The sequence below is a fragment of the Heliangelus exortis genome, chromosome 20, assembly GCF_036169615.1.
Source record: "Heliangelus exortis chromosome 20, bHelExo1.hap1, whole genome shotgun sequence".
In the NCBI taxonomy this organism is placed as follows: Eukaryota; Metazoa; Chordata; class Aves; order Apodiformes; family Trochilidae; genus Heliangelus; species Heliangelus exortis.
In genome coordinates this window covers 2,913,054-2,940,406 of record NC_092441.1, presented here as the reverse complement: position 1 = coordinate 2,940,406, position 27,353 = coordinate 2,913,054, and the positions used below count along the sequence as shown (strand labels likewise).

The window sequence follows — 27,353 nt, the reverse complement described above, 5'->3', positions numbered from 1 at the left end:
AAAGAAGTTGAACATAAAGTTTCCCAGTGCTGTTGCACAGGAAATTGAGAAAATTCAGCAAACGAGTTTTGACGTTTGGAACTACAGATACAGAGTTGGTTTGGTCTGGTTTTAATTAGAAAGATATTCTTTTATCAAACCCAGTATTTAATAATGTGTTTAAACTTTGAAATGGATGGGGAGAAGGTTCCCTCCCAGTTGTGATGAGCTCCTTTGCTTCAAGCCCTGCCTTAATGAGATCATTTTGGAAAATGGATTTATATGACTCAATTGTTTTAGCAACTTCTGCAGGGAGATATGGGGAGATATTGGATTTTTATAGCTCACATGTTCAAGTCATGATGTAGTCATGTTCTCAAGTCCCAATAAACAAATAGCACACAAAATAATATAAAAGAAAATAATTTGCAGGGTGTTTATTGTTTGTATGTTAGATAAAGCTGCATGCTTAAATTACAACTCTTGATAAGTCCAAGGCCTAAAACTAAAGGCAGAATGAATAATTCTTGGTTCCTTTAGAGTTTGTCAGCTGAGATTATTAGAAATTAGGTTCTTAGTTGATCTAAAGAAAAATCTGAGAGCTGAAAGTTGCTGGATGGGGATGGGACTCCAGCTGCTGGCTGGGTGCATCTCAGCACCAGGGGCTCTTGGAACATCCAAAAGGCAAATAGAAAATTTTTTTTCTGTTGACAACAGACCACTTCAAGCTGTCTCCTGGTGAGATGTTGGTACTTACACTCCAATATTTTTGCTCTGCCCTTTCTAAAGTGAGAGGGGAGTCCTTGGGATCCATCACTCTGGGGAAGCTTTTCTGTCTCCTTTGCTTTCTGAAGAGCAGAGATGATGAAATGCAGAAGTGGAATAGTCTGAATCTGCCCTTGAGGTGTCACTTCTGGTTTTTAGAAAACTCTGAGAAGCATAAAATACCTGTCAGATTTGCAGAGTCCTGGAGGCATCTTCAGTGGGGGGGTGAAATTATGCAAGATTTAAAAATTGTGTGAAGGTAAAAACAAAAACTGAGCAAAAAGTGGGAAATGTCTTCTTGTGTCAGAGGGGTTCAAGTCCTCTGCTTTGAACAAACACAGCAGCAGCAGGAAATGTATTTTAGCAATCAAATTTGGCAACAATATCCTTAATCCCTTTATACGTAACCTTTAAAAGGAAATGTGGTTATAATGTGAAATCTATGAATAAGGGAAGGCAAACAAAAATAAACATGCATCTGGGCTAAAGGACGTTCTTTGTATAAATGTAACACCTGCCTAAAGAATAAAAACAAGTTTACTGTATTAGGTGCATTAGCAGAAAAATTAAAAGTTTTATTAGCATGTGTTTATTTAACTGAAGGAAGATTGTTTTTTCTGGACAGTAGAAGTTTGGGGTTTTTTCCAAAAAAACGTATTACAAATACATTTCCTACAAAAATATTTAGGTTGAGATCTTTTGTAACAGTTTACTAAAAGAAATATGAAAATATCGAGAGACTGCATATAGATTATTTTTTTTTCCATAGGAGTTATTTGCTAGGCACTTCCCATTGCCTTCTTAAAATATAAGTGAATAATTTAAAAGACTGAAAGGTCATTAGTGTAATCTTTAGAAATGAAGTTGTATATCTGTTCTATTATGCTTTTAAAGCTGGAGATGAAAATGAAAATATCAGAAGGTAGATTTCATGAAGAAAAACTTACCTTACAGAAGAAGCATGATGTTGAAGTTCAAAAGGTAAGAGGTATTTGTATTTTTTTTAAAAGCAGTATATAAAACTAAATAATAGAGTGATATAATAAATAATTTGGAATTGTACTTTTTCACAATTGAATCCATCTTCCTTTAAAGTAAGGTTGTAGGTAGCAGTTTGCATAAGGTGAAAGGGATGCAGAATACTCTGATAACATAAACCTAGGAAGGGAAAATGCTGGCAAAAAGCAGATGAAAGTAGAAGCTGGTTGTTTGAACAAGAAAATCTATTTTACCAGGCTAACAGCTTCTGGGGGTTCATCTGCTGATGAAATCACCAACTCATTATTTTGGCTTTAGAGAGAAAGCACTCGTATTACAGAAAAATGTGGAAAAAAACCCCGAAAAACTTAAATTTTGATGGACAAAGTGCAAAAAAATAAGAGTAGGAAAATCCACAGGTCTATCACCTTGGGCTTGTTTTCATGTCTCTCTTTTGACACTATCTTAAAGCCTAACTGGTCAATAAACAGCTCATTATTCATGTTATTGCCTTTTCATTCTGCCCAGCAAGCCAATGACATCAGATATCCTTGCTTTAAGTTGGATTTGGCTTTATTTCCTTACATAACACCACTTTTGGGCAGATTACAAAAAAAAAAAGACTATCAAAGAATACTTTTAAGGCCACGTTTGAAACATCTGGGGTCAAATCCTGCCTTCTGAAGCACCAGGAACGTGGGGGGAGTCGGGGTGGTGCTGACTGATCCTGCTGGAGGTTCAGGCTTGCTGAGCACCTCGGGTTTGGTTCTGGGGACTGAGTCACAGCCTTGGAGGAAATCAGTTGCCACAACCCCATGACACATCAAAGCCTCCTGGAAGGATGTGAATATTTGGTCAGGTGCATATTTGGTTCATCTGTTCTCAAATCCGACGCCGACGGCCTCAAGGAAACAGCTTTGTGAGAGTAAGAAATAGTTGGAATGCTTTCTCATCCCTTTGGAGTTTGTCATCCTTTTCTAACTGGTGTTAGAATGCTGTCTTCTTCTTCAAAAAAAAACTTCAAAGTTGCTTCATGATGTTGGATTTTTGGGAAAAGGTGAAATCGTGTCGTAGTCATCTTTAAAGACACAAAGCATTTAGTGCAGATGGAGTAGGATTGTTATAAGATGAAAGCTCCTGTTTGATGAGAGATTTGGGGCACTGTTATAAAATTTCTGTGGCTTGAATGTTTCTCTTAAACATGGAGTTTAAATGCAAATATTCCAGCATTTCCCCCCCAGAGTCACCACATAGAGAAATGTGAATGTAGTGACACCTCAGGTACTTGCTCTATCCCAACACGTTGTTTATGGGAATACCTGAAATTATTGAAATTATTTAAGTACAAAAGAGTGTAATGAAGTTCAGCAATTATTTCTTAAACCTTCTGAGAATTTTAGATACTTTTAAATAGTATTTTGGAACATAAATATGAAAAGGGGAGCAATTTTTATTTGCAGTAGAAATACCTGGAAACTTCCAAACTCAACAGAAGCAAATTGGATTTGCCCAGTGTTTAAAAGCAAGCAAAAAGACCTGCCTCTGAACCACAAAATTCTTTTTTAATCTACTTCATACATTTATCTAAATCAATTCTTTGTTTGTTTATGACTTAGCAATCCTAGCTGTGAAAATTACTTGGATTTAATCACTTAGGATGGCACAACCCAAGCACTTCATGCAGGCAGCTTCCTTGACAAACCCAGTGTATCCCCTTTTATGCACCAGCTGCAGTTTTGCATTATTTTTTTACTTTTATTAAAGTCTTGTGAATTATCCCTACAGATTTTAGATAGAAAAAATGATGAGATAGAGGTACTGAAGTCTGTCTACAAAACCAAACAAAATGAATCCGAGGAGACGATAAGAAAACTGCAGAAAAAAGGTGATTTTCATATTGTTTTTTTTTACCTGTGTGGTGGGTATTGTTCTTCATCCTCCCTGTGGCTGAGCCTTCCATGTTCCTTTTAGGTGCAGATGTCCTTTTCTTTTGCAGGTCTTGACCTATTTTTTTTCCATCAGATTTTTAGAGGCTTTTCTGGTTATCCTTGCTATCCAGTTGCCAAACCAAATTTTCCAAGAGGCCATGGGATCTTGTTAGGTTTAATACTTCCAGGTTTTGAGCATCACCAAAAAATAATAAAATTTCTTTGATGCTACCGAAGTATTTGGACCACTTATTTCATACTTTATGGAATCTCTCCCCCAAGGTTAATTTATTTATACATTCAGTACATTTCTATCAAACCACAGGGTCTTGTTTATTTAGGACTATTGTGGCAAGAGATTTCAAACATGAGGAGCAGTCTTAAATATTGGCATAAGTACAAAACTTGGCCCAAGTGGCTTGTCAGCAGTTTTTGAATGTTAGTTTATTTTAGAATTCCTTGGGCTCTATTTACACTATTAACTAAACCACAATAGGAAATAATACACAAGTTTGGTAACCTTTGTATAAAAAAATAAAAAGTTATAAATCATAATATATATAAAAAACTGTGAAAGTCATCAGTCATCTTTGAAAATTGAGTATGTACCTGCTTAGTTTTCCACAGAATTTGTCAGACTGTGAATTCTTTCAACTTAAGTTTGGGAACTTCATTTTCTTGTATATCTTGGGCATTCAACCTTCCAAAGAACCTTTTCTCCTAAGGATGCACATGGAATCAGGTTAAAAAAAAAATACATTGCCTGATTTCTTTAGGTAACAGAATTTTGTTGCTGTATATTTGCTGCTTCACTCACTATGAAATATTTTGCAAATGAAATAGAGAAGACCTAGTAATATTTTAATGAGATGCATTAAGTATATTTAAGAGCCAAAAAAACCCCTCAGAAAGCTCGGGCAGTTGGAAAACTGATTGCATCTGTTGTTAAGACTGAAAAATGGCAAAGGTGTCTCTGGGATGGTTTCTGACTGTCCCATTTCTGACAGTTCAGACTGTTGTTCGGGAGCTGCAAATCGTCAGAGAAGCAAAAGAGAAGCAGATTGAGGAGCTGAAGAAGATGTGTGAGCAAAGCAATGATTCCTTGAACAACGAGTGGGAGAAAAGGGTAATCACTAACACCTTCCTGTCTATCTAGGATCATGGGTTTGTCATTTAATAAATACAAGGAATATGTTATTTTAGTGATACTGTCGTGCAGTGATTTTATTTTTTCCTGGAGTTCTTCAAGACTCTTTCTGCTGATGCTTTCACACCCCCATCCATCCAGTCCTGCACACTCACCCATCCCTCTCTCCTGGGGTTCACCTGGCCCTCTTGGCAAGTTTTGGGATGTCTTAGGGAAGTGTTGATTTCTGGTTGACCTGTCATGGAATTTTAATCCTGGTCAACCTGCTGCTGCCACGGTGTTTCCTTTCAACTTGGATTTTTGCATTGGGTCATGGATTCTTCAGTGTGTTGTTATTTCTTGGTAGACTGAAGACAGCAGCAAAGGAGAGAAACAAACAGGTTTATTGCAAGGTTATTGTCAGTATTTGTCCCCTGACCCCTCAGGAGAGGGAGGGTCACAAGAAGGGCAAAACCCCCTCCCTTCCTAGGTGGAACATGCCATTTAATTTAATTTTTTTGCACCTGGAAGTGATGCTGCTTTTAATTCTTGTAAGAGAGAAATCTGAAATATATATATATATATATTTTTTTTTTTTAAATATATATATTTGTGTAATATTTTTTGTGGTGCAGCTTCACAATACTGTGGCAGAGATGGAGAAGAAGAATTTTACTCTTCAGAAGAAGCACACAGAAAATATGCAGGAGCTGCTGGAGGACACCAACGCTCGCCTGAGCAAAATGGAGGAAGATTATTTGGAACAGCTAAATTCCACTGTAAGTTTTTGGAAAACAGACCAGGACAGAAAGTGGCTTGCAGGATGCAAATTTCTTACGTTTGGGTAAAAGTCTCCATATATACTGCTGAGAGGAGAAATATTTTCAAGAGAGCAATGCAGTTGTTCTGTCCTGGGCAGCCAGTCCAGCCAAGGATTTTTCCCTCTGGATTAAATTCCTCAAAGTCCAGCCCTTCAGTGAACATTACCCAGATATATTTGTGTTAAAGGACCATTTCTAGCCTTCCTCAGTGTTTTTAATGAAGTTATCAGAACTTTTGTCACTGTAGATTTGTAGATTATAAAAAAAGATTTATACAAAGCATTTATTTTCATAGCTAGATGTGACTTCTTGCTTACCCACCTCTATCATAAAATGTTACTGTTAAAGATTGACTAAAAAGAATTTTAAAAATAATTATTGTATTATTTTAATCCGTTCCATTTCCTTCCTAGAATAATTACAAACATGTAAGCAGGTGTAATTTGGATTTTGTGCTTGCTGTAAAATGATGTAAAAAGCAAAAATTTACCAAGTATCCTGAAGAAATCATCCTGTACTTTTTATCACTAGGAAGAAAATTGAGTGAGTGAAAAGGCAAAATTTATTCCTTTATTAATGACTGTTGAATTTAAAAATTAGCATTCAGATCATGTCACAGGCAACAGTAAATAGAGAGAAAAATGGACACAGTCTGTCAGCAAGATTGAATTTAAGAACCATCAAAACCAGACAGATCTTGCTGAGCAGCTTCTGATTTAATAATTAAACACGGCAGAGTTCAAGGCAGGGCTTAAGATGAAAGAGGAGACTGTCACTGGAAATTAGGTTTCTTTTTTTCTCTCTTTCTTTCTTTCTTTCCCCTGATTTTTGTGGGGTTTTTTTGTTGGTATTTCAGAGTTCCATGTTGTCCAGAATGCCTTTGCTGGTAGGAAGTGAAGTTGTCTGAGCAGTGAACTCATGTCCTGCAAGTGATGGGTTGGGTTTTTTGTACCTGAATTCACTTCTCAGAGGTGGGGGGAGGAATTCTGATACTTGGCAGTATGGAAACTCCAACCTCTTTTTGGGGGTGTCTTGTTGATCTTTTTAAAAAAAACCCAAAGCCTAAAACCCCAACCCCCTATGCTGGGCTGCTGGCTTAGGACTGATGGAAAAGTTTTGCTGTGCTGTGGTCATGAAATATTTTAAGCCACTTGGAAAAGTTGAGGTGACCATTCTGGGGGTGTCAGGTCCTTGCATTACTCCAGGTTACTTGTATTACTATTAAATTACTCATTTAATAATTCTGTGGCAGGTGGGGCACTGACTGGAGATGGCAGATATTTGAGGTTTTTATTTTAATTTAACAGAGGGTGGAAATACTGTTCCTCTGCCCTCATTTTTGGACCTTTATTTATATATATTTATATATATTTTTGGACCTTAATATAAAAATAACTATGATACCTCCTGAAAGGACAGCTGTGCCTTAGTTTTTGCCTCCAGCCTCTGAGGAATTCTTTTATTTCTGTGCATATTAGCCTAAAATTAGGGAAGAACAGGAAGGAGTACAACAGTCTTATGCTACCTGTCTGCTTTCATTCTGCTAATTTAAAAAATTGTTTGTTAGGAGAAGTTCTGGGAGAGAGATACAGCTTTTGATAGATGTTGGTAATGGAAAGGAATTAATTAAATGCCTCTAATTAAATAAATGCTCCAGAGAAGTGGGTTAGGGCAAGGTGGAACTGCAGAAACTTCAGCAGTGGGCTCTCTGTCCTGATATGAGTTGTGTCTGAGCAAACTTTGCTTCTCTGAGTGCCTCCTTTTCCCAGTAATAAAATGGAGATGATACCCTTACCTTACAAGGTGGTTGGAGAATAATTTAGTTAACACTTGTTTATTAGTTTGGAACACAACTAGAGAGCATTTGCACTGTTAAATTAGCATTTGTATTATAATATTCCTCTTATGTCCAACACATCCAAAGCAGCTATTGCTGTATCTCTTTACATCCTTGGATAAAAAGCAGTTGCTTAGGATCTGTAGTTCTTTAGGTGCCTTGCTCCTTGTTTTAATTTAGAAATTATATATATATAATTTCTAAATATATATATAATTTCTAAATATATATATAAATTCTAAATATATATATAATTTCTAAATATATATATAATTTCTCAATATATATATAATTTCTCAATATATATATATAATTTCTCAATATATATATATAATTTCTCAATATATATATAATTTCTCAATATATATATAATTTCTCAATATATATATAATTTCTCAATATATATATAATTTCTCAATATAGATATTAATTTCTCAATATAGATATTAATTTCTCAATATAGATATTAATTTCTAAATATAGATATTAATTTCTAAATATAGATATTAATTTCTAAATATAGATATTAATTTCTAAATATAGATATTAATTTCTAAATATAGATATTAATTTCTAAATATAGATATTAATTTCTAAATATAGATATAATTTCTAAATATAGATATAATTTCTAAATATAGATATAATTTCTAAATATAGATATAATTTCTAAATATAGATATAATTTCTAAATATAGATATAATTTCTAAATATAGATATAATTTCTAAATATAGATATAATTTCTAAATATAGATATAATTTCTAAATATAGATATAATTTCTAAATATAGATATATATATAAATACTTGTATCTGTAAATATATGATGGTCATAAAAGTACTCAGAACACTATTTTAGCAAGAAAAAGCTGCTTGCACTGGATACTTATATGGCTGAATATATATCCTAGCTGACTTCTATAGCTGTTGATTGACACAATGATCACTAAAATCTCTCTATGTATAAATGTTTCCTCAAATACTCTTTCCCACGTGCAGGTTGTGCAGACTGCTGGTGGGAACCCACTTTTTGAGTAATGGAAGGTCTACACATTCTTTGTGTGTGTTATCTGTTACAGATCTCCCCAGAAATATTTCATCTCTCTCCTTTTAAAAGACCTGAAAAGTTTAGAAATCAGTTGCACATGTGTTTGGCTTGGGGGAGAGGACATGTTACTGTGAGGAGGGGAACAGACATCCATATTTTGAAGATTTATTTATTTTTTTTTTTTATACAGAAGATAGGATTTAGTGTTATGATTGATGATAGCTTTGCTGTTCTAACTCTTGTGTTTCTGGACCACCAAAGAACCTTGTTGCTTTAGGCTACTGAAGAACAACAGGGGTTTATCCTCCTGTATTCTGCTGTTTTCTCAACACTGACCTCTTTTTTTTTTTTTTTTTTAGAACCAGACAGTGAAAAAACTGGAGGCTCGTGTCCAGCAGTTGACTGTTGAGGTGGAAAACAGTAATTTACAGAGACAAAAATTATCTCAAGAGAGGAGTGATGCAGAACAACGTTTCCAGACTGTGTACTCAGAACTCCAGGCAGTGAAAGCAAGGTAAGGAGAGAGTGCTTGCTGGTTTTAACATTGAAAAATATGGGATTTCTGCAAAGAAACATGATTAGTTTTATTTGGAAAATTTAGAAAATTTAGAAAAATTTAGATTAGTTTTATTTGAAAACTTTGGCATAAGAAAATTGTCACAAAGATTTATTAATTCACATCACAAGGATTTATTAATTCACAATTTACTCATTCATGTCAAACTCATTTTGGAAAGGACCCAACCATCCATCCTAAGGAGTATTTTATCTTTCCATTACATATAACCATTTTATTCTGTTACAATGAGGCAGACTTGCATATTCTGTAGACTTGATAGTCAGCAGGTAAGGTGCCAAAATCTGAAAATAATTTCCATATTCTGTTTGCTTACTGCTTGTAGGTACAGCTCACTTCAGAAAGACAAGGACCATATTATACAGCAATATGAGGATAACATGCAGCAGCTACAAAGTAAATGTGACACTGATATAAATTTTATAAAGCAGGAACATGCTCTCTCTGCAGCTAAGGTATGCTTTGAGGTATAGTAGGCACTGAACTTTTGTAGATTTTTAAGTGGCCTCCAACGTAAATGGCTGTGAATAAATCCAAGGAATGGTTCAATTCTCAAGGTTATTCCTGTTCATAAGTTTTAAAAAATTGTGATTTAATTTTTTCACTCCCAAATTTGAAGCATCATCTCAAGTTGACTGGTGCTGGTGCAAGTCTGTGCATACTGGTGGTATTTCCATAGCTGATTCAAAGAAGGTGCAATTAGTATGCAGATTTTCTCTGTGCATCTGTAAAAATACCAAAGAACCTCAACACTCTTAAAAACATAATTTTCATGAAGCCTTTTCAATGAGGGATAATATTTTTTTCAGAAATAAACTTCTTGCAGGTCTCTCTACTATGAAACAGTGTGGGAAATATTTGTGTGCTTAAGAAGTTTTTAAATTCTGCACACATACATTCCACCCAAAATATAATAATTCTGCTTTATCTCTGTGAAAACATCAGGTGATACCTACTAATATATGTAGTTATACAGTATATATATATATATAGAGAGAGATGGATATATAGATATACATTTATATATATATATTTATTTTTCATATTATATTTTATTTATATATATATATTTTATATATATATAGTATATATTTAATATGTTCAAGTTAAAGAAGGAATTGTAGAAAAACCTCATGTTTGAAATGCTGTCGAGCAATAGGACAAATGGGGTCCTTTGGCAATTATTTACTGGAATTACTTTGATACTTTTTCCATTTTATTTACAGGATATTTTTCTTTCACTTGTTATTGCCAAGGATTTTTATTATTAGTCATTTTTTGTGGTTTTTCTTGAATTTCCAAGTTTACCAGATGAACAGAAGTGATGTATCTGGAGTTGTAAACTCATGCAGATTTTTTTTTTCCCAAGTTGATAATTTTTCTGACTTGTAGGCACCTTGGAGAAATAAATTTAAAAATGCAAAAGATGTTCTGTAGAACTAATGAGAAATGCAACCAAAAAAATTCCTTTTTCTGCTAAATCCCTGCAGGCATCTGACACGATTGAAGAATTACAGCAGAATGTGTCTCTATTAAAACAACAGTTACAAGATTTAGAAGATCAAAGACAACAACAGCTGAGGGTGAGCCCTGAATTTCTTACTCAAAAATGACCAGCCCTTTTTTACTTTTTCCAGTGATTTGGGTGTTTAGCTATCCCTACTGAAATGCCCTTCTGTAGAACATTTATCTTTGTATTTTATTCATAGAAATACCTAAAGTGTCACCTTGATTGATTAAATTTTTTAATTTAATTTTTTAATTTTTTGACTGTTGTAATTCACATGTTAAAACCAGTATAAATATTCAGCAGTGCACTATAAAGAACCATGTAAAAAAATTAAGAATATTTTTTTTCCTTGAACTGTAGATGTTTTTTTCAGTAAGCTTCAAAATTGTTTTTATTTTTGTTGCTATGGAACAGGTTGGGTCAATGTTCTGGCTTCCTAGAGGCAATTAAATTAATCCTTCTATCTCAGGGTAATGAGTTCCACATCTGTATCATGTATCAATCTTGTCTGAGTTTTGCCTTCTACTTTTTCTCCTATGCCTTTATTTCAGTTGCCACAGTACAAAATGGGATTTTAATAGCTCTAGAAAGCAGGTTGCTTTAAAAAAAGCATAAATCTCTTTAAAAAACATAAATCATAACTTTTGAGAAAGTTTTGTCCTGTGTGGATATTTTTGCTGGTTGTTGAGGTTTTTTTTGTATGTCAAAACTTTTTTCACAATGGTATGAAGTGGATTTTTAATTTTTAATGTAATTGCAAGTGAGTGTATTTATTGATTGTTTTGAAATAATGGAAAAGGGTCATTTATTTATGTAGAATACAAATCTCTTCCTTTGCAGGATCAAGACTACAAACTTCAGCAGGACAAACTTCACTTTGAGCGTATCTATGAAAAACAGGTATTGCTTCCCAAAAATGCACCCTCCTGTGCACATTTCCAGTGTTGGTGCATACAGAAACTAAAGATTTCAATTCTGAAATCCCCCAAATTGTAAATTTTGGAATCCCAAGAACTTCACGGGGGTTGGGAAATTAATTGGACAAATTCAAGGAAGATTTTAAGGATGGGTATTTAAGGATGGAGAGACCACTTCTGATTTGTGGTACCTGTTGCCTGATGCTGAAGGCTGGGAGAACATTACCCAAAAAGTGCCAGTTTGTTTCTGCTTCTTTTGCTGGCATCTGCTGTTAGAGAAAATATAAGGAGCTTAATTGAATTTATCCTGCCCTGTTGTCAGTGTTCATAGGTTGTTTCATACTTTTTCCCAACGTGTCTTTATTCCATTCCTGTGATTTGAATGTGCTCTCTCTATATTGGCAACATGAATTGTTTTTACATCAGGAACTTAAAAACGTGTATTTCTCATCACAACCACTTCATCTTAAAGCACTTTGCAAATACTCTTGACTTTAAACATCAGTAGGTTTCCAATTAAACTTCAGTTTTAGTGCTTAGATGTTCAACTGATTCAGTGTGTAAGTAAGAGGGGGTGTTAGGTGCCCGTTTCACTGCAGGATGTCTTTAGTCATCATCTCATTCCCAAATGTGGCAAATTTATGATGTAAAATAACTGTGATCAGAGCTACTTGGCAGTAACAGCATCTGCAGTGTGATTTGCAGTGATTTTTGTTTGGAATTAGGGCCTTCTGCTGACTTGAATTCCAAGACTTTTTCATTCCAAGAGAAGTTTTGATCTAATCCTAGCCTACATTTGTCTTTTGAAACAAGTTACTGTTTTTAGCAACTTGGGCCTGAAGAAACTAACACTTCAGGTCCAAAGGAAAATAGATTAGTAGGATTGGGATCTCTTCTGCTGAAGCATAGTGGACCTTGGGTTTTTTTGCAGTACATCACTTCCTCTGCAGATAAGTACAAATTAAATGTGACCAAGTTAAAATGCCATCAAATGGCTCCCAGCCACACAGCTCACAAAGTTAGAGTTCAGGATCCTGGATAAGAAGGTGGGTGCATCCCTATCACCTCTCTGCAGTGGGGTTTCTAATAGATAACAGCTTGCCTAGTCCTAAATTGTGATGGGACTGTGTTTTCCAAACACAACCTGAGAAGGGAAGAGAAAACAAGATATGGTAACAATCTCTGGATGTAAATCCATAAAGATTGGCCCATAAAATAGTAAATCAAGCTTGCCTTCAGGTAAAGGAACCCTGAGGTCTCTGCTGCAATCTGCTCACTTAAGAACTTATCCATTATCTAATCATCTTTATTGGTCTACAGTGGCTGCTGCCTGCTAGGATAGTTAAACATCAAACAAATAAATGGGACCAACCCTAAATGTCCCTGGTTGATGAAATGTGCTTATCTGCTGGATCAGGAACCAGGGAGCCTAAATGGTTTTACAAGCAAAGGAAACACCTGCTTTTTATAAATAATCTACTGCTTGTTTTCCAAAGATCCAGCTAAGTGTAAGAGCAGTGACAGATTATTCCTGAGAGCCAGGCTCAAGCCAGCTGTTTATTATCCAGAATTTTACCAGGTTTGTCAATATTTTATGCTGGGATCAACAGGCTGTCTGGTTTGAGGCTCTTTTGAAACCAGCAACATATTCAAGGCTTCTGTGGAGTAAACACCTTCAGGGAACTGTTTATGGTAGAAAGTCTCAGAATTTGTTTTTCCATGGGACTATACTCTTACACTTCTGACTTTACACTTATTTAAACACATTTTTCTTTGTTGCAGTGACTTAGGAGAATGTAACATTGGAAAGGATTGCAGGTTAATACAGGATTTCCTGTGCTGCCCCTGAGATAAAGAAAAAGTTGGTTAAGTAGGTCCCATCACCACGGTGTCACTCGGAGAAGCCTAAAAGCAAAACAAACTCCTGTTCATAATCTGCTTTTGGCAACAAGTGTTAAAAAAACCCCATGGTTTATCCTGGACCTGGGGGGCTGCCAACTTCTGAAGCTGCTTTCCTCTCTGGAAGTACCAGAGAAAGGAATTCCTCCTGAAAATGTCTGCTTTTGGTTAGTGAAGTTAGGAAAGGGGAGTGCATTCCCATTCAGTGGCTTTGGGGATTCTAGTGCTTCATTGGGAGAGAAGGAATTTCTTCTCCTTGGGATATCTTCCTTGGCAGGTCATGGAAGTTGCCCTTTTTCTTCTGTCTTGGTTAAATTTTAGCAGGAATTAAAATAGTACTTTAACAGGAATTAAAATAGTACTTTAACAGGAATTAAAATAGTACTTTAAATCTAAATGCTAACGAAAACATACTGGGAAAACCATGAGCATTTAGAGGAGAATTAAAGAATTAAATATAAAGAATTAAATCAAATTAAATATAAATATTTCGTAGCTAAGAGTCTGTGTAATCAAGGTGTCTGTGCTGTTAGTGGGTTGTTAGTTACTGAGGGTAAAAAAGGGACCTCCTTTTTCCTCCAAGTTTTCCTTTCCTTAGGAGTGTCTGACCTCAGAAAGTTCATGTCTGAGGATGGATTATTTTGAAGTCACGTTATTCACCAGCATTATGGTTGCTGATTTTATCATTATAAAAACTGATTTAAAAAGCAGTTTGCTTTGAATGGGTGTTCACAAATTGTTAAGTAGGAATTCTGCATTATAGAGCATTGAGTGTTGTTATTTTAGGCAAGTTTCTGCATGTTTTCCTATATTTAAAGAAAACCTAGTTCCTTTTTACATAATTATTAATACTCCTTTATTCTAGAGAATAATATTCATTTTGAGAAGAAAAACAGCTCTACTGCTTCTTTTACCATATTTAATCTCTCTGATCCTTATTGCATTTTAGTTCATTTTAGGGATGGTTATATCAGTGCAAAAGAAATATGCAAAATGAGTAATTTTGATCATTTAAATAATATTGACTTATGAGACTTTCTTTTAGCTAAAATATGCTAATTTTTTTCCTTCAAATGGTAGATTCATGATATTAGGAGTGATCTGGAGAAAGAAAAAGAGGATGCTCAAAAGAAAATTCGCAAACTGAGAGAATCTTTGAAGTAAGTGAATATGGAATAATTCTTGAAGCACCTCCAAATTTTCAGTTATATTTATTAAATAAACTTATTCTTTTTCTTACCTAACTGCCTCCCTATGATTTGTCTGGATTATCTTGGCATTCTAAAACTGCATCTTCAGGAAACAGTTAGACATAAAGATGTAAAAAGGAAAAAGAACAAAGCCAGCCAAAGTTATTGACTTTCAAGGGGTAGGAATAAACTAGAATTGCAGTTTGTGATTTCTGCTGGTTTTGCCCTGTCAAAGAAATGAAATTGTCTTCACTTTGGAATGTCTGAACAGTAGGCAAATAATCTGAACTAAAGAGTAGTTGCTTCAGAGTGTTTCAGAGGAAGGGAAACGTTTGAAAGGTGCATTTATTTTAATTGTATTTGAACATGATTATTATTTTTTGATTTAATTGTATTTCAACTTGATATTTGTTGTTATTTTTAATATTGATAAATTACATTTATTACACATTTAATGATTTTTTTTTTCTCTTTGATACCACAATGTGTGAATGTTTATTTTCCATATATAGCTAAGATAGAGAGAAATGGTCTCTAGCAAACAGAGAACAGTTTTCTTTACCTTGGAACAGCTTCTTTGCTGACCTGGTGCATAAAAAGTCTGATCAGGATGCAACAAGTTTGTTGTCTGAGTGGAGGAGTGGTTTCCATACAGCAGATGCAGATATGACAAGTTCAGCTCTTGTTCTGCTACTTCCAATTTTTATGATGTAAAATGTTGTTTCCATGTGTTTATCCAGTTTCAAATCCAAGTTAGGGAAATCATTTCTAAGGGAAACAGCTTATTCTGGAAGAAGGTTCTCAGTTAGATGTTACACTGGATCTTATCTGTGCTGATAGAGGCATTGGGAAGATTCTTTTATTCCATGAAAGCTGCAGGGCTGAAGTCTGTATTTATAATCCCTTAGGTATTTGGCATCAATAGAGACTGCTTTAAATCACTACAGACACTAATAAATACTCTTATTTTTTTAATCTTTACATTCTTTACACTGACTATTATTTATAATTTTAGGGAGATTGAATGATTATCACCTAAACCTAATCTTTGAGGGTTTAATATCTGTTTCACTGATAATGTAGCTGTAATAATTATCTTCTATACCTTTCCAATACCAGCTCAGGTTGCACTTACTTGTGCTAATAAAATAAATCTGACTTTCCAGCCCTCTGGCTGCTCAGAGTTGATTCCCCATGTGGGTGCTTTCAGGGGAGAATACACATGGAGCTCCACTCCAGGCAAATATTTGTAAAGTGGGTAAGAGAACTGTGGCTTTTGAACTCCTTTTTTTTGTTAACAGCATTGTACTGAGCAGCTCTGGAAATAGCTGAGGAGCTCCTTCTTTATTTCAGACATGCCCTGGCTGTAATCAAGCTTAATGTTTGGGTTTAATGTTTGGGTTAGAGTTGAAAAATGTTGAAAAACATGTAGCAATTTTTAATATTTAATGATGTATCACTCTCCTAATTTGAAGTAGGAAATACTTTAATTTTGGAGGTGGCTAAGTCTATAATAATGAATCTATATTGTTATTAAGTTTGGGGTATACAACGTGTAACTAATAGTTACAAGAGTAATTTTTTGTACCTCAAATCTATGCTTGCTTTATGGCTTTTTTCCCCCCATAGCTGCAAAATATTTTAATTTTGGAGGTGGCTAGCTCTATAATAATGAATCTCTACTGTTAAGTTTGGTGTATGCAATAACAAGAGTAATTATTTTGTGCCTGAAATCTATGCCTGCTTTATGGCTTTTCCCCCCATTGCTGCAAAACTTTGTCCTTTTAACAATCTTTTGCTTTTAATGAGTCCACAGGATCTAACATCTTCTGTAAAAATATTGTGCTGGATTTTTTTAATTATTTGCAGAATCAAATTAAGCAATTCTACAGGCAGAACCTTTAGAAAACAACCTTACCTTTCTTGAGATGGCTGAAAATAGAGTTCAGCATCTTCAGCAGGAAGGATGCCTGGTGGAATTGGAGCTCAGAACCCAGGAGGTGCATCAGGGATTTCTGACTCCTTTGATCTGGATGCACTTTGATTCTGCAATGGCCACAGGATTGGAGCTGGAGTTGCTGCTTCTCCTCAGAGAGCAAGGGAAGTGGCAGGCATTTTAGTGGGGTTTTTGGTTATTATTTTTCTAGTGGTGTGCTAGCAAAGAGTGCTGTGGCATTTTCAAACATAGCCACTCAGAAAGTGATTTGAGACAGTGTAAAATCCACATTTTTAGGTGTTTCACTTCAAATCAATATTATAGCCAGAGCTTTAATACCAAAAAGGAGTTCACATAGTTTGTGGGAGGCTTGTGTTTTTTCTTCTCAGGTTTATGGTAGGAATTTCTATCAAAAAGGAATCTTTTGCAAAATAACTGCTCTGAACTTATCACTAATGGTGGTGAGTTGTGGATATAAATTTTATATTTAGTTTAGCAATGTATCTCGGGCATGGCCTCAGAGCAAAAGGGACTCAAGGAAGTGCTCCAAGTATTCTTAAAAAGCTTCTGGGTAATTACATGGGGGGAAAGGTTGTTTCTCTAATCCCTTGAGTTTGGTTGTATAAAATATGTCCTGAGAGCGAGTTACAAATAAGTTAAATCTCTGTGGGTTTTAGCTCTTATTAAGTACAGGAACAGGAAATAAAGATATATAGGAAATTATAGGAAATAAAGAACTGAGAAAAAAAAAAAAAGTAAGAAAAAAAATCTGTATCTCTTTTGTTGTTGAAGAAATGAGAAGAGAAAGACAAGGTCTTGCTGGCTTTATGCATGCCTGGTATCCAGACTGTGAAAAGTGGATGCCTATTTATTAAAAATATTTATTTTGCCTCTGCTAATGTATTAATATCCAATTAATTAATTCATTTAAGAACTGAGATACAGAAGTTTAGAGATGTGGCAGTTGAGGGAGCTGGAAACAAGCATGGCTTTGTGGTTTAAAAGGGAGGCTGGGAGGTGTGTTAAAGCTTTTCCCTGGTTTTACTCTTATTTCTGTTTCAGGGATTCTTCTTGAAATAACTTTTCTTATCTAATCTGCACTTGGGCACTCTTCCCAAGTTTGCACACTTTCTAATACTTAACACAGAGGTCTAAAGACCTCTTTTCCCCAGTAAATAGTTGTGGTTTTACACAACTAAATATTTATGCTTCTTATACTTGGGATCAGTTCTGGCTGTGAAGGCTCTTGCTGTGCCTAGAGGTTGCATTTTTAATAAATATCTGCCCTAATTACTGAATTGGGCTCAAAAATTGTATCTAGTTTACATGAAGAGATGAGAGCATTCAGAACTGGTGATGTTTTCCTTAGTGTGATGGTCAATCACAAATATTAAATAATATTTCTTCTCACCAGAAGGTGTACAAAATAATGACCTCTGATGCTGCCAGCCCTCAGGGAACAAGTTGAACTCCAGCCCTCACTCCAGGATTGTTTGGAGATTTTTTTACTGTTTCTTGTGGGTCCCAAATAGCATTGTAAACTACAGACAAGTCCTTCTAGTCACTGCAAACATTTCAGAAATAATTACAAGGCTTAATTTCAAGAAACACCAGTGAGAGTACATGTTGAGTAAGGACCTTGGAGATGATAATATGTTAAATATGGTAAAGATAATATGTTAAAAATTCTCAATGAAAATATTGAGAATTTAATGTCTGTGGGGTGGTCACAGCCATGACCCCAAAGGCTCCCCATTGTTTCAGAGTCCTGTGCCAGGCATTATTTGCAGCCAGCAGTGCCCATACTTTAAGGCCTCGTTTATTTGCAGATAAACAGAGAAATTTCGAGCACTGCTGCTTAAGATCAGAAGTAAAAACCTTTTATGATCCCAAGACAGAACAAGAATAGCCATGTGCATCATTAGTATTTATATACTCCATCAGAACATGATGTGTAACTCCCAGCTTGACCTACATGAAGGAGGATATCAGGTGTCCAGGAGGAAATGTTTGCTTTATAGCTTTTGGTTTGAAGTCCATTTATATGTTATGAGTGACAATATATAAAGAACTAAAGATGGAACAGTATAAAAGTTACAGGTTTTATTTGATTACAGCATGTACTTAGGCCACCTCACTTTTAATGTGGTTTGGTTTTGCCACTTCCATTCTGGAGTCCATAATAACTTTATGACTGTGTAGACATACAAAGTTTGTCCATCTTAATGGGCTTTTTGGACTGATTTATAAACACAGATGTGGGCTGAGACTCTTATGTGGGACCTGACTGCAGGTGCTACCTTACTGCTCCTGGTTTCTCAGGGCAATGGCTGTGATGTTCTCACATGGAAATGATGATGGGATCTCTTTTAATGCTCACACACAAAATAATATTTCATTGTTATATAAAATAAATAAATATTTCATCATTCATTCTGCTGCTGCAATACAGCTTTCCAGAACTCTTGGTCTTCTATTTTGTAGTGTGTTTGAGGGAAACAATTTTTTTCAAGTCATATTTGGAGAAATTAAATGAAATTAAGAGTTGTCTTGGCAGGTGCAGATGTTGTCCCCGAGTACTGAAGTGTCCAGCACTGTGTGTGTGCAACAACCCCAGTGAAATGCTTCATGATATTCTTCCTCTCCATTTTTCTTTCTTGTTCTTTTTTATTTTATTTTTTTTTTAAACCTGCCTGTTGAGCCAAATCTCAGCACTTTGCAAGTGCTGATGATACAAAGCAAATGTTTAGCAGCTGGTTTATTGAAAGTCACTTAATAAAATTGTTTGTTTGCCTAAGAAACTAGCAACACCTCTTTTCTCCAGTGCTTGTCTACCCTTCTTCTGAACTTGTTTAAAAGTCTTCTGGGGAAGCAAGAAGGGCTGAACTTCCCAGAAACTAGCAAGGTCACTCCTGCAGATTTCTATTTTTCCAAGAGTTTCTAAAGCACACTCAGACAGTTTTCACAGTATTTTGTGATCTGGTTTAGATGGCACACCAAAGTATTTTAAAATCTTTTCAAGCATGGGCATTGTGTGGAGGTGCTGCATGTAGATGTTAAAAAAAGAATTAAAAGTGATTTGCCTTTTTCTATGTATACTTGTGACATCCACATATTTTCTCTGGGAATCCTTGGCATGAGAATCAAGTTGATTTCTCATTGGGGATTGCACCTTGGAGTTTCCCTATTGGAAATTTTAAAAGTTTTTTTTCATTGTTGGTTATTATTCCCAGTATGTTAGCTGGGTTGGTGCTTTATGGTGTGTCTTTGCCATTTCTGGGGACTTTTGTCAAGTGATCCCTCAGTGATACAAATGTAAATTTTAAATTTCACTTTCTGTTTATATTGCAGCTCTTACTACTACAAGGTGTTTCTTTTTCAGAGCTGGCATGTGATAAAAATGCATTTGCACTTATATTCATAAAACAAGTTGGAAAAATGTTATTTTGGGAAAGAAATTAAGTTTTTTCATAGCAGTAACTCTTCCTGAGCTCTCAGTAATTTCAAAGAGCTTCTACTTGTCAACTCCAAGGATGCTTTGGCTTCCGAGTCATTTGTTCCTTACCTGACTTTGTCAGAAGGTACCAGGAGCTGAAGCTCAGATTTTTCCAGAGGTTTTTAACTTAGTCCTGATAGTTGTAAAGCCTTAGGGGAATGGCTTTTCTGTTCCTCTTACTGAGCAGCAGCAGCTGGGGTCAGTCTGAAATCTAATTCTGATTGTTCTGCAACTTTAGCAGCGTTTTTACTTCTATGGGGCTTTTGTCTGGGTTGGGTTTTATGTTGGACTTTGAGTTACTAACTTGCCCAGAGTATTTTTATATTTTATTTTATTTTCTTAAAGTTCACCTGGTGTTTTCCACATCTCACCTGTGCTGGTGAAATGGAGAGAAGACAAAAGCAGAACAGGATGAACAGGTCCTTTGCAGAATCTCTGGTTTTTTTGCTTTTTTTTTCTGCAGCTATGGCTGTGTAGGGACTCATTTATCAGTGTAAAGTTTTCCTTGGCATACAAAGAGGAGGCCTGGATTTGTTTGGTTTGAAAGGCTCTTTTGCCTTTGTGCAGAATATGTAATAATGGATCATATTTTAACACCAGCAGTTTTGTGCAAGTGTCTTTTTAGTCTTGGAGATTATTAATCTCGTGCAAAATTCCCATGGTGCTTATGTAATTTTTCTTTTCTCTGTATTATTAGAAGAGGGACAATGGAAAAGAAATGAGGGGATATAAATCTGAGAGGAATCAATGATATGCACAATGCTTCTGAGCTGATAAAGAGGGAAGCATGAAGGCAAGGAAAAATCAAAATGTGGAGATAAATGGCAGAAGGAGATAGAATAAGTAGCAGTGGATTTAATTTTGTTTTGCAGGTTAGAGTTGAATAGTTTTGCATTTCCTGGTATGTTAGATCCCAACATTTAAAAAAAAAAAAAAATTAAATGTGATTTTTCAAAATACACAGGAATGGTATTTTGAAAAACATCTGAGTTAGAGGGGATTTGAGGACTTAATGATCCCCAAACCTTTGAGAACTTTATTTTCAAACAGCTGCTTCTTCAGAACACTATTGTAGGGACTGTGCTGTGTGGATTTCCTGTAGCAGTGGGTGTCAGACATGGCATTGCACACAGAAAAATCCAACTGCCTGATAATCACCAAGACGATGACAAATAAATAAATGGAGTGATAGCTTTAACCACAAGCTGATTTTTTTTTTTTTTTCCCTTTTTTGCTCCTCCAAGTTGAATCCAGATTCTGAATAATAACTTCTTTTTAATATTTTTAGGCTAATTGCTTAAGTGTATCTGTTTTCCTGGAGTCAGTTCCATTTTTTCCTTGAAAATGAAGTATTTGTGTGTGGAGGAATTCTTGTAGGAATGGAAAAGTTATAAGTGTTTAAAGGCGGAAATAATTAAAGAAATATGAGGAGGCATTGTCTTTAATTCCAAATGTTGCAATAAAGAACATTGTTAAGAGTTTATACTCATGTTCATTGTGTTCCTCATTCTCTTTTATTAAAGTGCTTGGTGTTGTCTTGTTGCAACAGTTGTTGAAAAAAGCAAACTTTGATTTAAAACAAGTGGTAATGTTAAGTGGCTGAAGAGTTTGGATAAAATTTGACTCTTGAAAACCAGGGCTGTGTGGGGTTGGTTTTTTTTGTTTGTTTATTTGGGGTTTTTTTGGAGTTTTCTTGGTTTCGTTTTGTTTTTTCCTCCTCTAAGAATCAGTGGAAAAGCAGCCAGCTGTTCTCCACTTGGTGCTGGTCGAGCATCTGAAACCTTTTAGAGCAAAACCAGTCAAAGTTTCCAGCATATTGTAAACATTCCTGGAGCCCAGTGAACATGCTGACATAACCCTCTCTCTAGGAGGCACAGTGTAAAGTATGACCAGAGGACAAAAAAATGTGGTAGCTTTATTTAATAGTCTCACTTAAAAGTAAAAAAAAAAAAAAAATCAAGTGTTCTATTAACTATTTACAGCCTTTCATTTTCTTGCACCAGTTTCTCTAGAGATCTACTGGCAAGACTGAAATATGTACTTAAAGGAAAGCTCCAGTTGTACCAAAAAAAGAAAAAGTAACAGTTGATTTTAATCCATGTCTATGGGAGCATTATGTCCCTCAAGACTATTATAGAGATATCATATGACATCTTTTTTTACTCTATCAACTTTGAAAGTGTTTCTATATGATGTATGAAACAGGAAGCATTGCCTTGTGAGAGGAACAGAATCAGTGTAGATTTACTGCTGGAAATTTCTACTCCAATAATTATTGCAGCTAAGGGCTCTGGAGTTTAACCTCACTAAATGAACCTACAAATAATTGACACAAATGTCAGAATTGTGCCCTTATTATTCCAAAAGGCTTCCCTTTCATAGTAGTGTGTTTCAAGCCCACGTAGTGCCTACAATATTGATGAAATGAGAAGAGCCTTCAGGTGGCTAAAGAAAGTTTCATAGATGATTAAATTCAATTTCTGATTTTTAATAAGCTTGGAATGTTTCGAGCTGTCACCTTTTTTGAGTTAGTTAAAAACCATCTACAAAAATAGTACATGGGATTACTTTGTTCTTCTAAAGAATCTGAATTCTTCAGAAGAATACTTATTCTTCTAAAGAAAAAACTACTGAGTAGCTACTTGCCATTCAGCAGTGCTGCTGAATATATTGTTGAATATTATTCTGAATCTTAAACTATAATAGCACGAAGACTTTTGTTTAAAAAATTACCTTAAATACACTGAATGACAGATGGGAGAGTGTATCCTCCTGCCTCCTTGTGTAGCCAAGGTGTATGTGAGCTTTCAGGATTCTTTACTTACTCAAAATTGGCATTTGAGTGGTGTGGCCAGGATTGTCTGAGGGTAGAAGACAAATGTTTTTGGTGGAGAATAATTTGTTTTATTAAAGGTTTTTTGACCAGGGTGTTTTTATCTGCACCTCTTTGAAATAATAAACCTGGCAAGCTGAAGTAATTAGGCTTTTCATTTAGAATTCTGTATTGGAACAACTCAGGACAGTCTTAATACTGTTGTGTCATCTGCCTTGGCTTTGATTTGCCAACCAGTGCTGGTTGGCACACATCTTGGGCTGTTCTTTGTTAGTGTGAAGTGAGTTTTCTTGCCTGGCTCTTTGCTCAGTGATCTCTCCCATACTTTGTCCTTTGGATGGTTTATTTTGCTTGCAGGGCTGCAGGACTCTCCTCTGATCCCTGCCTTTCATTCCCTGCACCTCTTCTCTAGGTGGCTCAAGCATCTCTTTGCTATCTGTGCTGCTGATTTCAGGTCCACCTTGTAATTACAGGCTTGGCTGAGTTTATCTAAGCCATTTTCTCCACTTGGCTCTCTAATTCTCCCCTCTCTGCTCTCCTTGCTGAGGTTCAGCTCTCATCTCAGCATGCAGAAGCCACAACTACCAATCTCTGTTCTAATCCTCCTGATAACTGAGCCCCTGTGGCCTTTCCTCTGTGTGCTCTGTAAATCTGGAAGGTTCTGCAGTGTTTGAGCAAAATTAGAACATTTTCCTTTCCAGCCACATTTACAGCACTCGCCCAGCCTCTGAACCCACATCTCATCCATCATTTTGCTGTTGTTACTCTGTTTGCATAACACCCAGCACAACACTGCCCTGTCATTATTGTAATGAGGAAGAGTTATACTAATTATTAGTGTCTTTAACCAATGGGTAGTTAATGAGAGAGCCATTAATCCTGAATGTCATACATTGCTGTGATTTCCCAGAAGTGTGATGTTACACATGTGGAATATTATTTACTCTTAATTCATTAATGGCTTTAAATAGTGGCTTGGTTTGTTAATGTTAGCTCATGATTTATTTCAAACATATAGTTTAAAATATTAATTGTATTGTAAATATAATTCATTGTTACAGCTTACTTGAAGGGCTGCAGACCAGCTTTTTGATGTTAACATTTCATATCATGCAAACTGTAGACAGTTTTTAAGTGGATGGGTGTTTTTTCTCACAGAAGACACACACAACTTAGACTTAAAATCAGGGCATGAAAGCTGAAATTTTTATCTACTTTGTATATTTTGCTTGCTTTCTTTGAATGGATGAACCAAGTTAAAATGCTTTCTAATAACTTCGAAATATTCGAGTGCCCAGGGACAGGATAGTGATGATGTTTTGAAGGCAATAAATATTTCAGCTTCACATTTCACTCTTTCTTCTTTATTCCTTTGATCTGGCTTTGCTTTAGTTATCATTCTGCTCGAATGACTTCACACTCTCTTTCTTCTTCTCCACCCCAAAAGGAAGTGTTCTGCACAGATTCCATCTGTTTGGGTGCTGGGGTTCCTCAGTGTTCCTCCAAGCTGCTCCATCCAGAGCTGAGATGGGTGAATTTAGGTCCCAGAAAGCTTTTACTTCCCTGTCACTGTTTATTGGAGAAAGTAAAATTGTTTTCTGACTATTTCATTGTTATTATTCCTGAAGCATTTTCCCTTAGCAATAAACTAACCCAGTAACCCTCTCTTTCTACAGATATCTGGGATTTTAGGCCTGAATACATAATTCATGTAGTTGAAATAGTTTGCATTCTAAAAAATAAATCAGGGGTTGTGTGGGATGATTTTTAGTGATTATTCACCTGGCTAAAAAGTGGTGTCATGGATTAACTGTGCCCCATCCTGCCCCTTTCCAGGCACTTCCATGGGAGAGGCTCTCTGAGCTCAGGAGCAGCATCCTGGGTTCATTTATATTTCTGGGTACAGAATTTTATCTATGTCCATATGTATGGGTGTTTGGGTGTCTGGAGCTTATACACAAAAAATACTAAGGGAAATTTCTTGAATTTTGGTTTTGCATGGGAAAGTAGTGTAAGTTTTGAAGGTTTGTTGTTTGATTTGGTTTTTTTTTTTTAGCTGCTTAGTATGCTGTGCATTATGTTGTCTACTGAGTTGTCTTGTCCTTTGGGAACATGTGTTTATATAGGTTTTTTTAAAAAGACAAATAGACTTTTAAACGGTGATAACTGATTTTATTTCAACACAGATTAGTGAAAGATTTTTTTTTTTATTGCTTGTGTCAACAAATAGAAAGGAAAGCTGTTTAGAAACAAACCCAGTGATATCCTTTGTCATTTCTAAAAGTGCATTTTTCTAGATTTCCTGGAGTGTTTCTAAGCAGATCACTGATTAAAGATCTCTGCTTCATCAGTAGGAGAAAGGCTCAACCATTACTCTGCTTTTCCACGTCTCGTTTTTATCCACAGGCATAAATCCAGACTCATATTGATCTGTGGCAGATTTAGACAAGAAATGGAGGCTTTCCCTCTTGTGGACTTTCTCAGAACCTAAGTTTTTTCAGAAGGCTTTTCAGTGGCAAAATGCATCCTTACCCTAAAAATCTGTTCCACTCCAGGCAATATTGTGTTTGGCCACGAGCAGGTTCCCTGCTGCCAGCACTACTTGAAAACCCACTGAAGAATTTGTATATTTGTGCATTAAAGCCTGGCATGATTGCCATAAGAAACCATCAGGATTTCCCCCAATCTGGTTATTTTTCATCTCACTGCAAAGATCTCTAAAACTACAACCAGGTCCCTTGTGTGCAGATTTGCTAATGGGATGGAGAACTTGCTGGCCACACAAGTTTTCCACTGCTGGGACACATTTTATCCATCTGTCTGCTTACATGCAACCTAAAATCTTTTTTTTTTCTTAAGAAGCAATGGCTGAGGCAGGTGCAAAAATCTCCTGTTTGCTGGTGGGAAGCCCCTGGTCCCATCCAGGGAATGTCACTCAGAACCCTGTGACAATGCTGGTCCAGCCACATTCTGGGCTGTATTAAATTTATTAAACCTCTCCTGTAACTCACAGGCTTCCCCTGTGTTTCATTAACCTGACTTGCACTGCTGTAATGTCTTACTCTTTATTTGTTACCTCTCAGAAGGCGTTTTATGAAGCAGAGAAAATATTTACAATTGAGCATGAAGAGGAAGTGTGGAAGATATTTATGTTTTTCCATTTATCAGTACACTTCAGAGTGTCTGAAATTGTCATTCTGGACTTCATAGTCAACTTTCACTGAGATGGTTTGTGCTGTGCAAGATTGCTAATTCTGTTCCTGTAGCCTTTATGGACTGAAACAGGAGGAATTTACTGCTTTTTAAATTGGGGGCAAAGAGTAAATTCACCCTATTTTTATATTCAAGCCAGCTCAGCTTTAGGGGATTTAAGTGCTGTAATTGTATTGCATTCGGCCCCACAACTAGTCCCACTGAAAAAAATAATCTTCAAAGTGAATATTTCAGTGCTTCATGCAAGGCACATTGCTGGGTGTCTTGGGAGGAAAAAAAAAAAAAAAAAATGAAGCTTTTCTTATATTTGTGAGCCGTGGTCCATTGTTGTGCATGTTTCCTAAGCTTCTGTACAAATCTTCAGTGCACAAAAAGTAGAGAGAGTAGCTCCCACATCCTTAAAAACTGAAGTTGTATTCCTGGTTATAATGAGATGTTGCAGCTATTCATGGGATTAAGTCTTAAAGGAAGGTGCATAAAACCAGTTTCCAAAAAAACTTGCATCATAAAATTTCAATATAAAATAAAATTTCAAAAAAAAAAAAATGTTCCTTGGGAGGGAGAGGGATGCATTTGGAGCTCACTAACAGCACAAGGACTGACATCCTCTTAGGTTGAGATTTGTTTCATTTCCATCTGCTGGACCAAAAAAGCAGCTCCCTGGTACATGGGTGTCAGGGGAATAATTGAGCCCAATGCTTTTGCAGGAAGAACCAATGCACAACTGACTCATCAGACACTTCAGCTCATTTTTAGTTCTGTGGCATCATTGGTGTGCCCGTTCTGAGAGGTGTTGGAGGGTTTTTGTCCTTCAGTTTTCATGTTTTGGATCCTCCATAGCAGCAACAAATTTGAAATGGTGTTTTTGCCAGGTGGATTGGGATCAAAAATGTTGATTTTGGGGGTGCCTTGGTTTTTTGTGCTGCAGTTTTTATCATTCCATAAATCAGTGGGCAATCTGGTAATTTAAACTAATATAGGGATATGCTTCCCCCTTAAAGGAGTTTAGAAAATGGTATTGTTATGGAAGAAGAAAGAAAAGATATCTGCATAAGGGTGATAGATGCTCTCTAGGAGATTTGAAGAAAGTTTGCACACACTCTTCTAAGAACACAACCCCCAAACCCTGAGCAAATATCACTGAAAATGTGATACAAGATTTTATTCTGCTTTTGGTTCAGTTTTTGCTGGGTAAGGAAAGTATTTTCCTTTTTCTGTAAGGAAAATAACAGTCTCCTTATGTCTCAGTTATTCCATCAGCTGTGAGTAAGCTACCAGAATAATTTTATTTTTTTTTT

At 35.8% G+C, this 27,353-nt stretch overlaps 1 protein-coding gene across 6 annotated transcripts in view; it reads left to right on the top strand.

Moving 5' to 3' along the window:
* The window catches only part of CEP112 (centrosomal protein 112), a 154,679-nt gene that overhangs the window by 25,175 nt on the left and 102,151 nt on the right, over nucleotides 1-27,353 (top strand). For all 6 annotated transcript variants that reach the window (XR_011729896.1, XR_011729895.1, XR_011729898.1 and 3 more), the window contains 9 exons: nucleotides 1,639-1,725; nucleotides 3,508-3,607; nucleotides 4,658-4,776; nucleotides 5,412-5,555; nucleotides 8,844-8,998; nucleotides 9,387-9,516; nucleotides 10,552-10,644; nucleotides 11,412-11,471; nucleotides 14,468-14,547. Coding sequence is in view for 1 of the 6 variants with exons in the window: in XM_071764138.1 (XP_071620239.1) it covers nucleotides 1,639-1,725; nucleotides 3,508-3,607; nucleotides 4,658-4,776; nucleotides 5,412-5,555; nucleotides 8,844-8,998; nucleotides 9,387-9,516; nucleotides 10,552-10,644; nucleotides 11,412-11,471; nucleotides 14,468-14,547 (968 nt within the window). In the remaining 5 variants the exon portion in view is untranslated. The remainder of the gene's footprint in view (nucleotides 1-1,638; nucleotides 1,726-3,507; nucleotides 3,608-4,657; nucleotides 4,777-5,411; nucleotides 5,556-8,843; nucleotides 8,999-9,386; nucleotides 9,517-10,551; nucleotides 10,645-11,411; nucleotides 11,472-14,467; nucleotides 14,548-27,353) is intronic.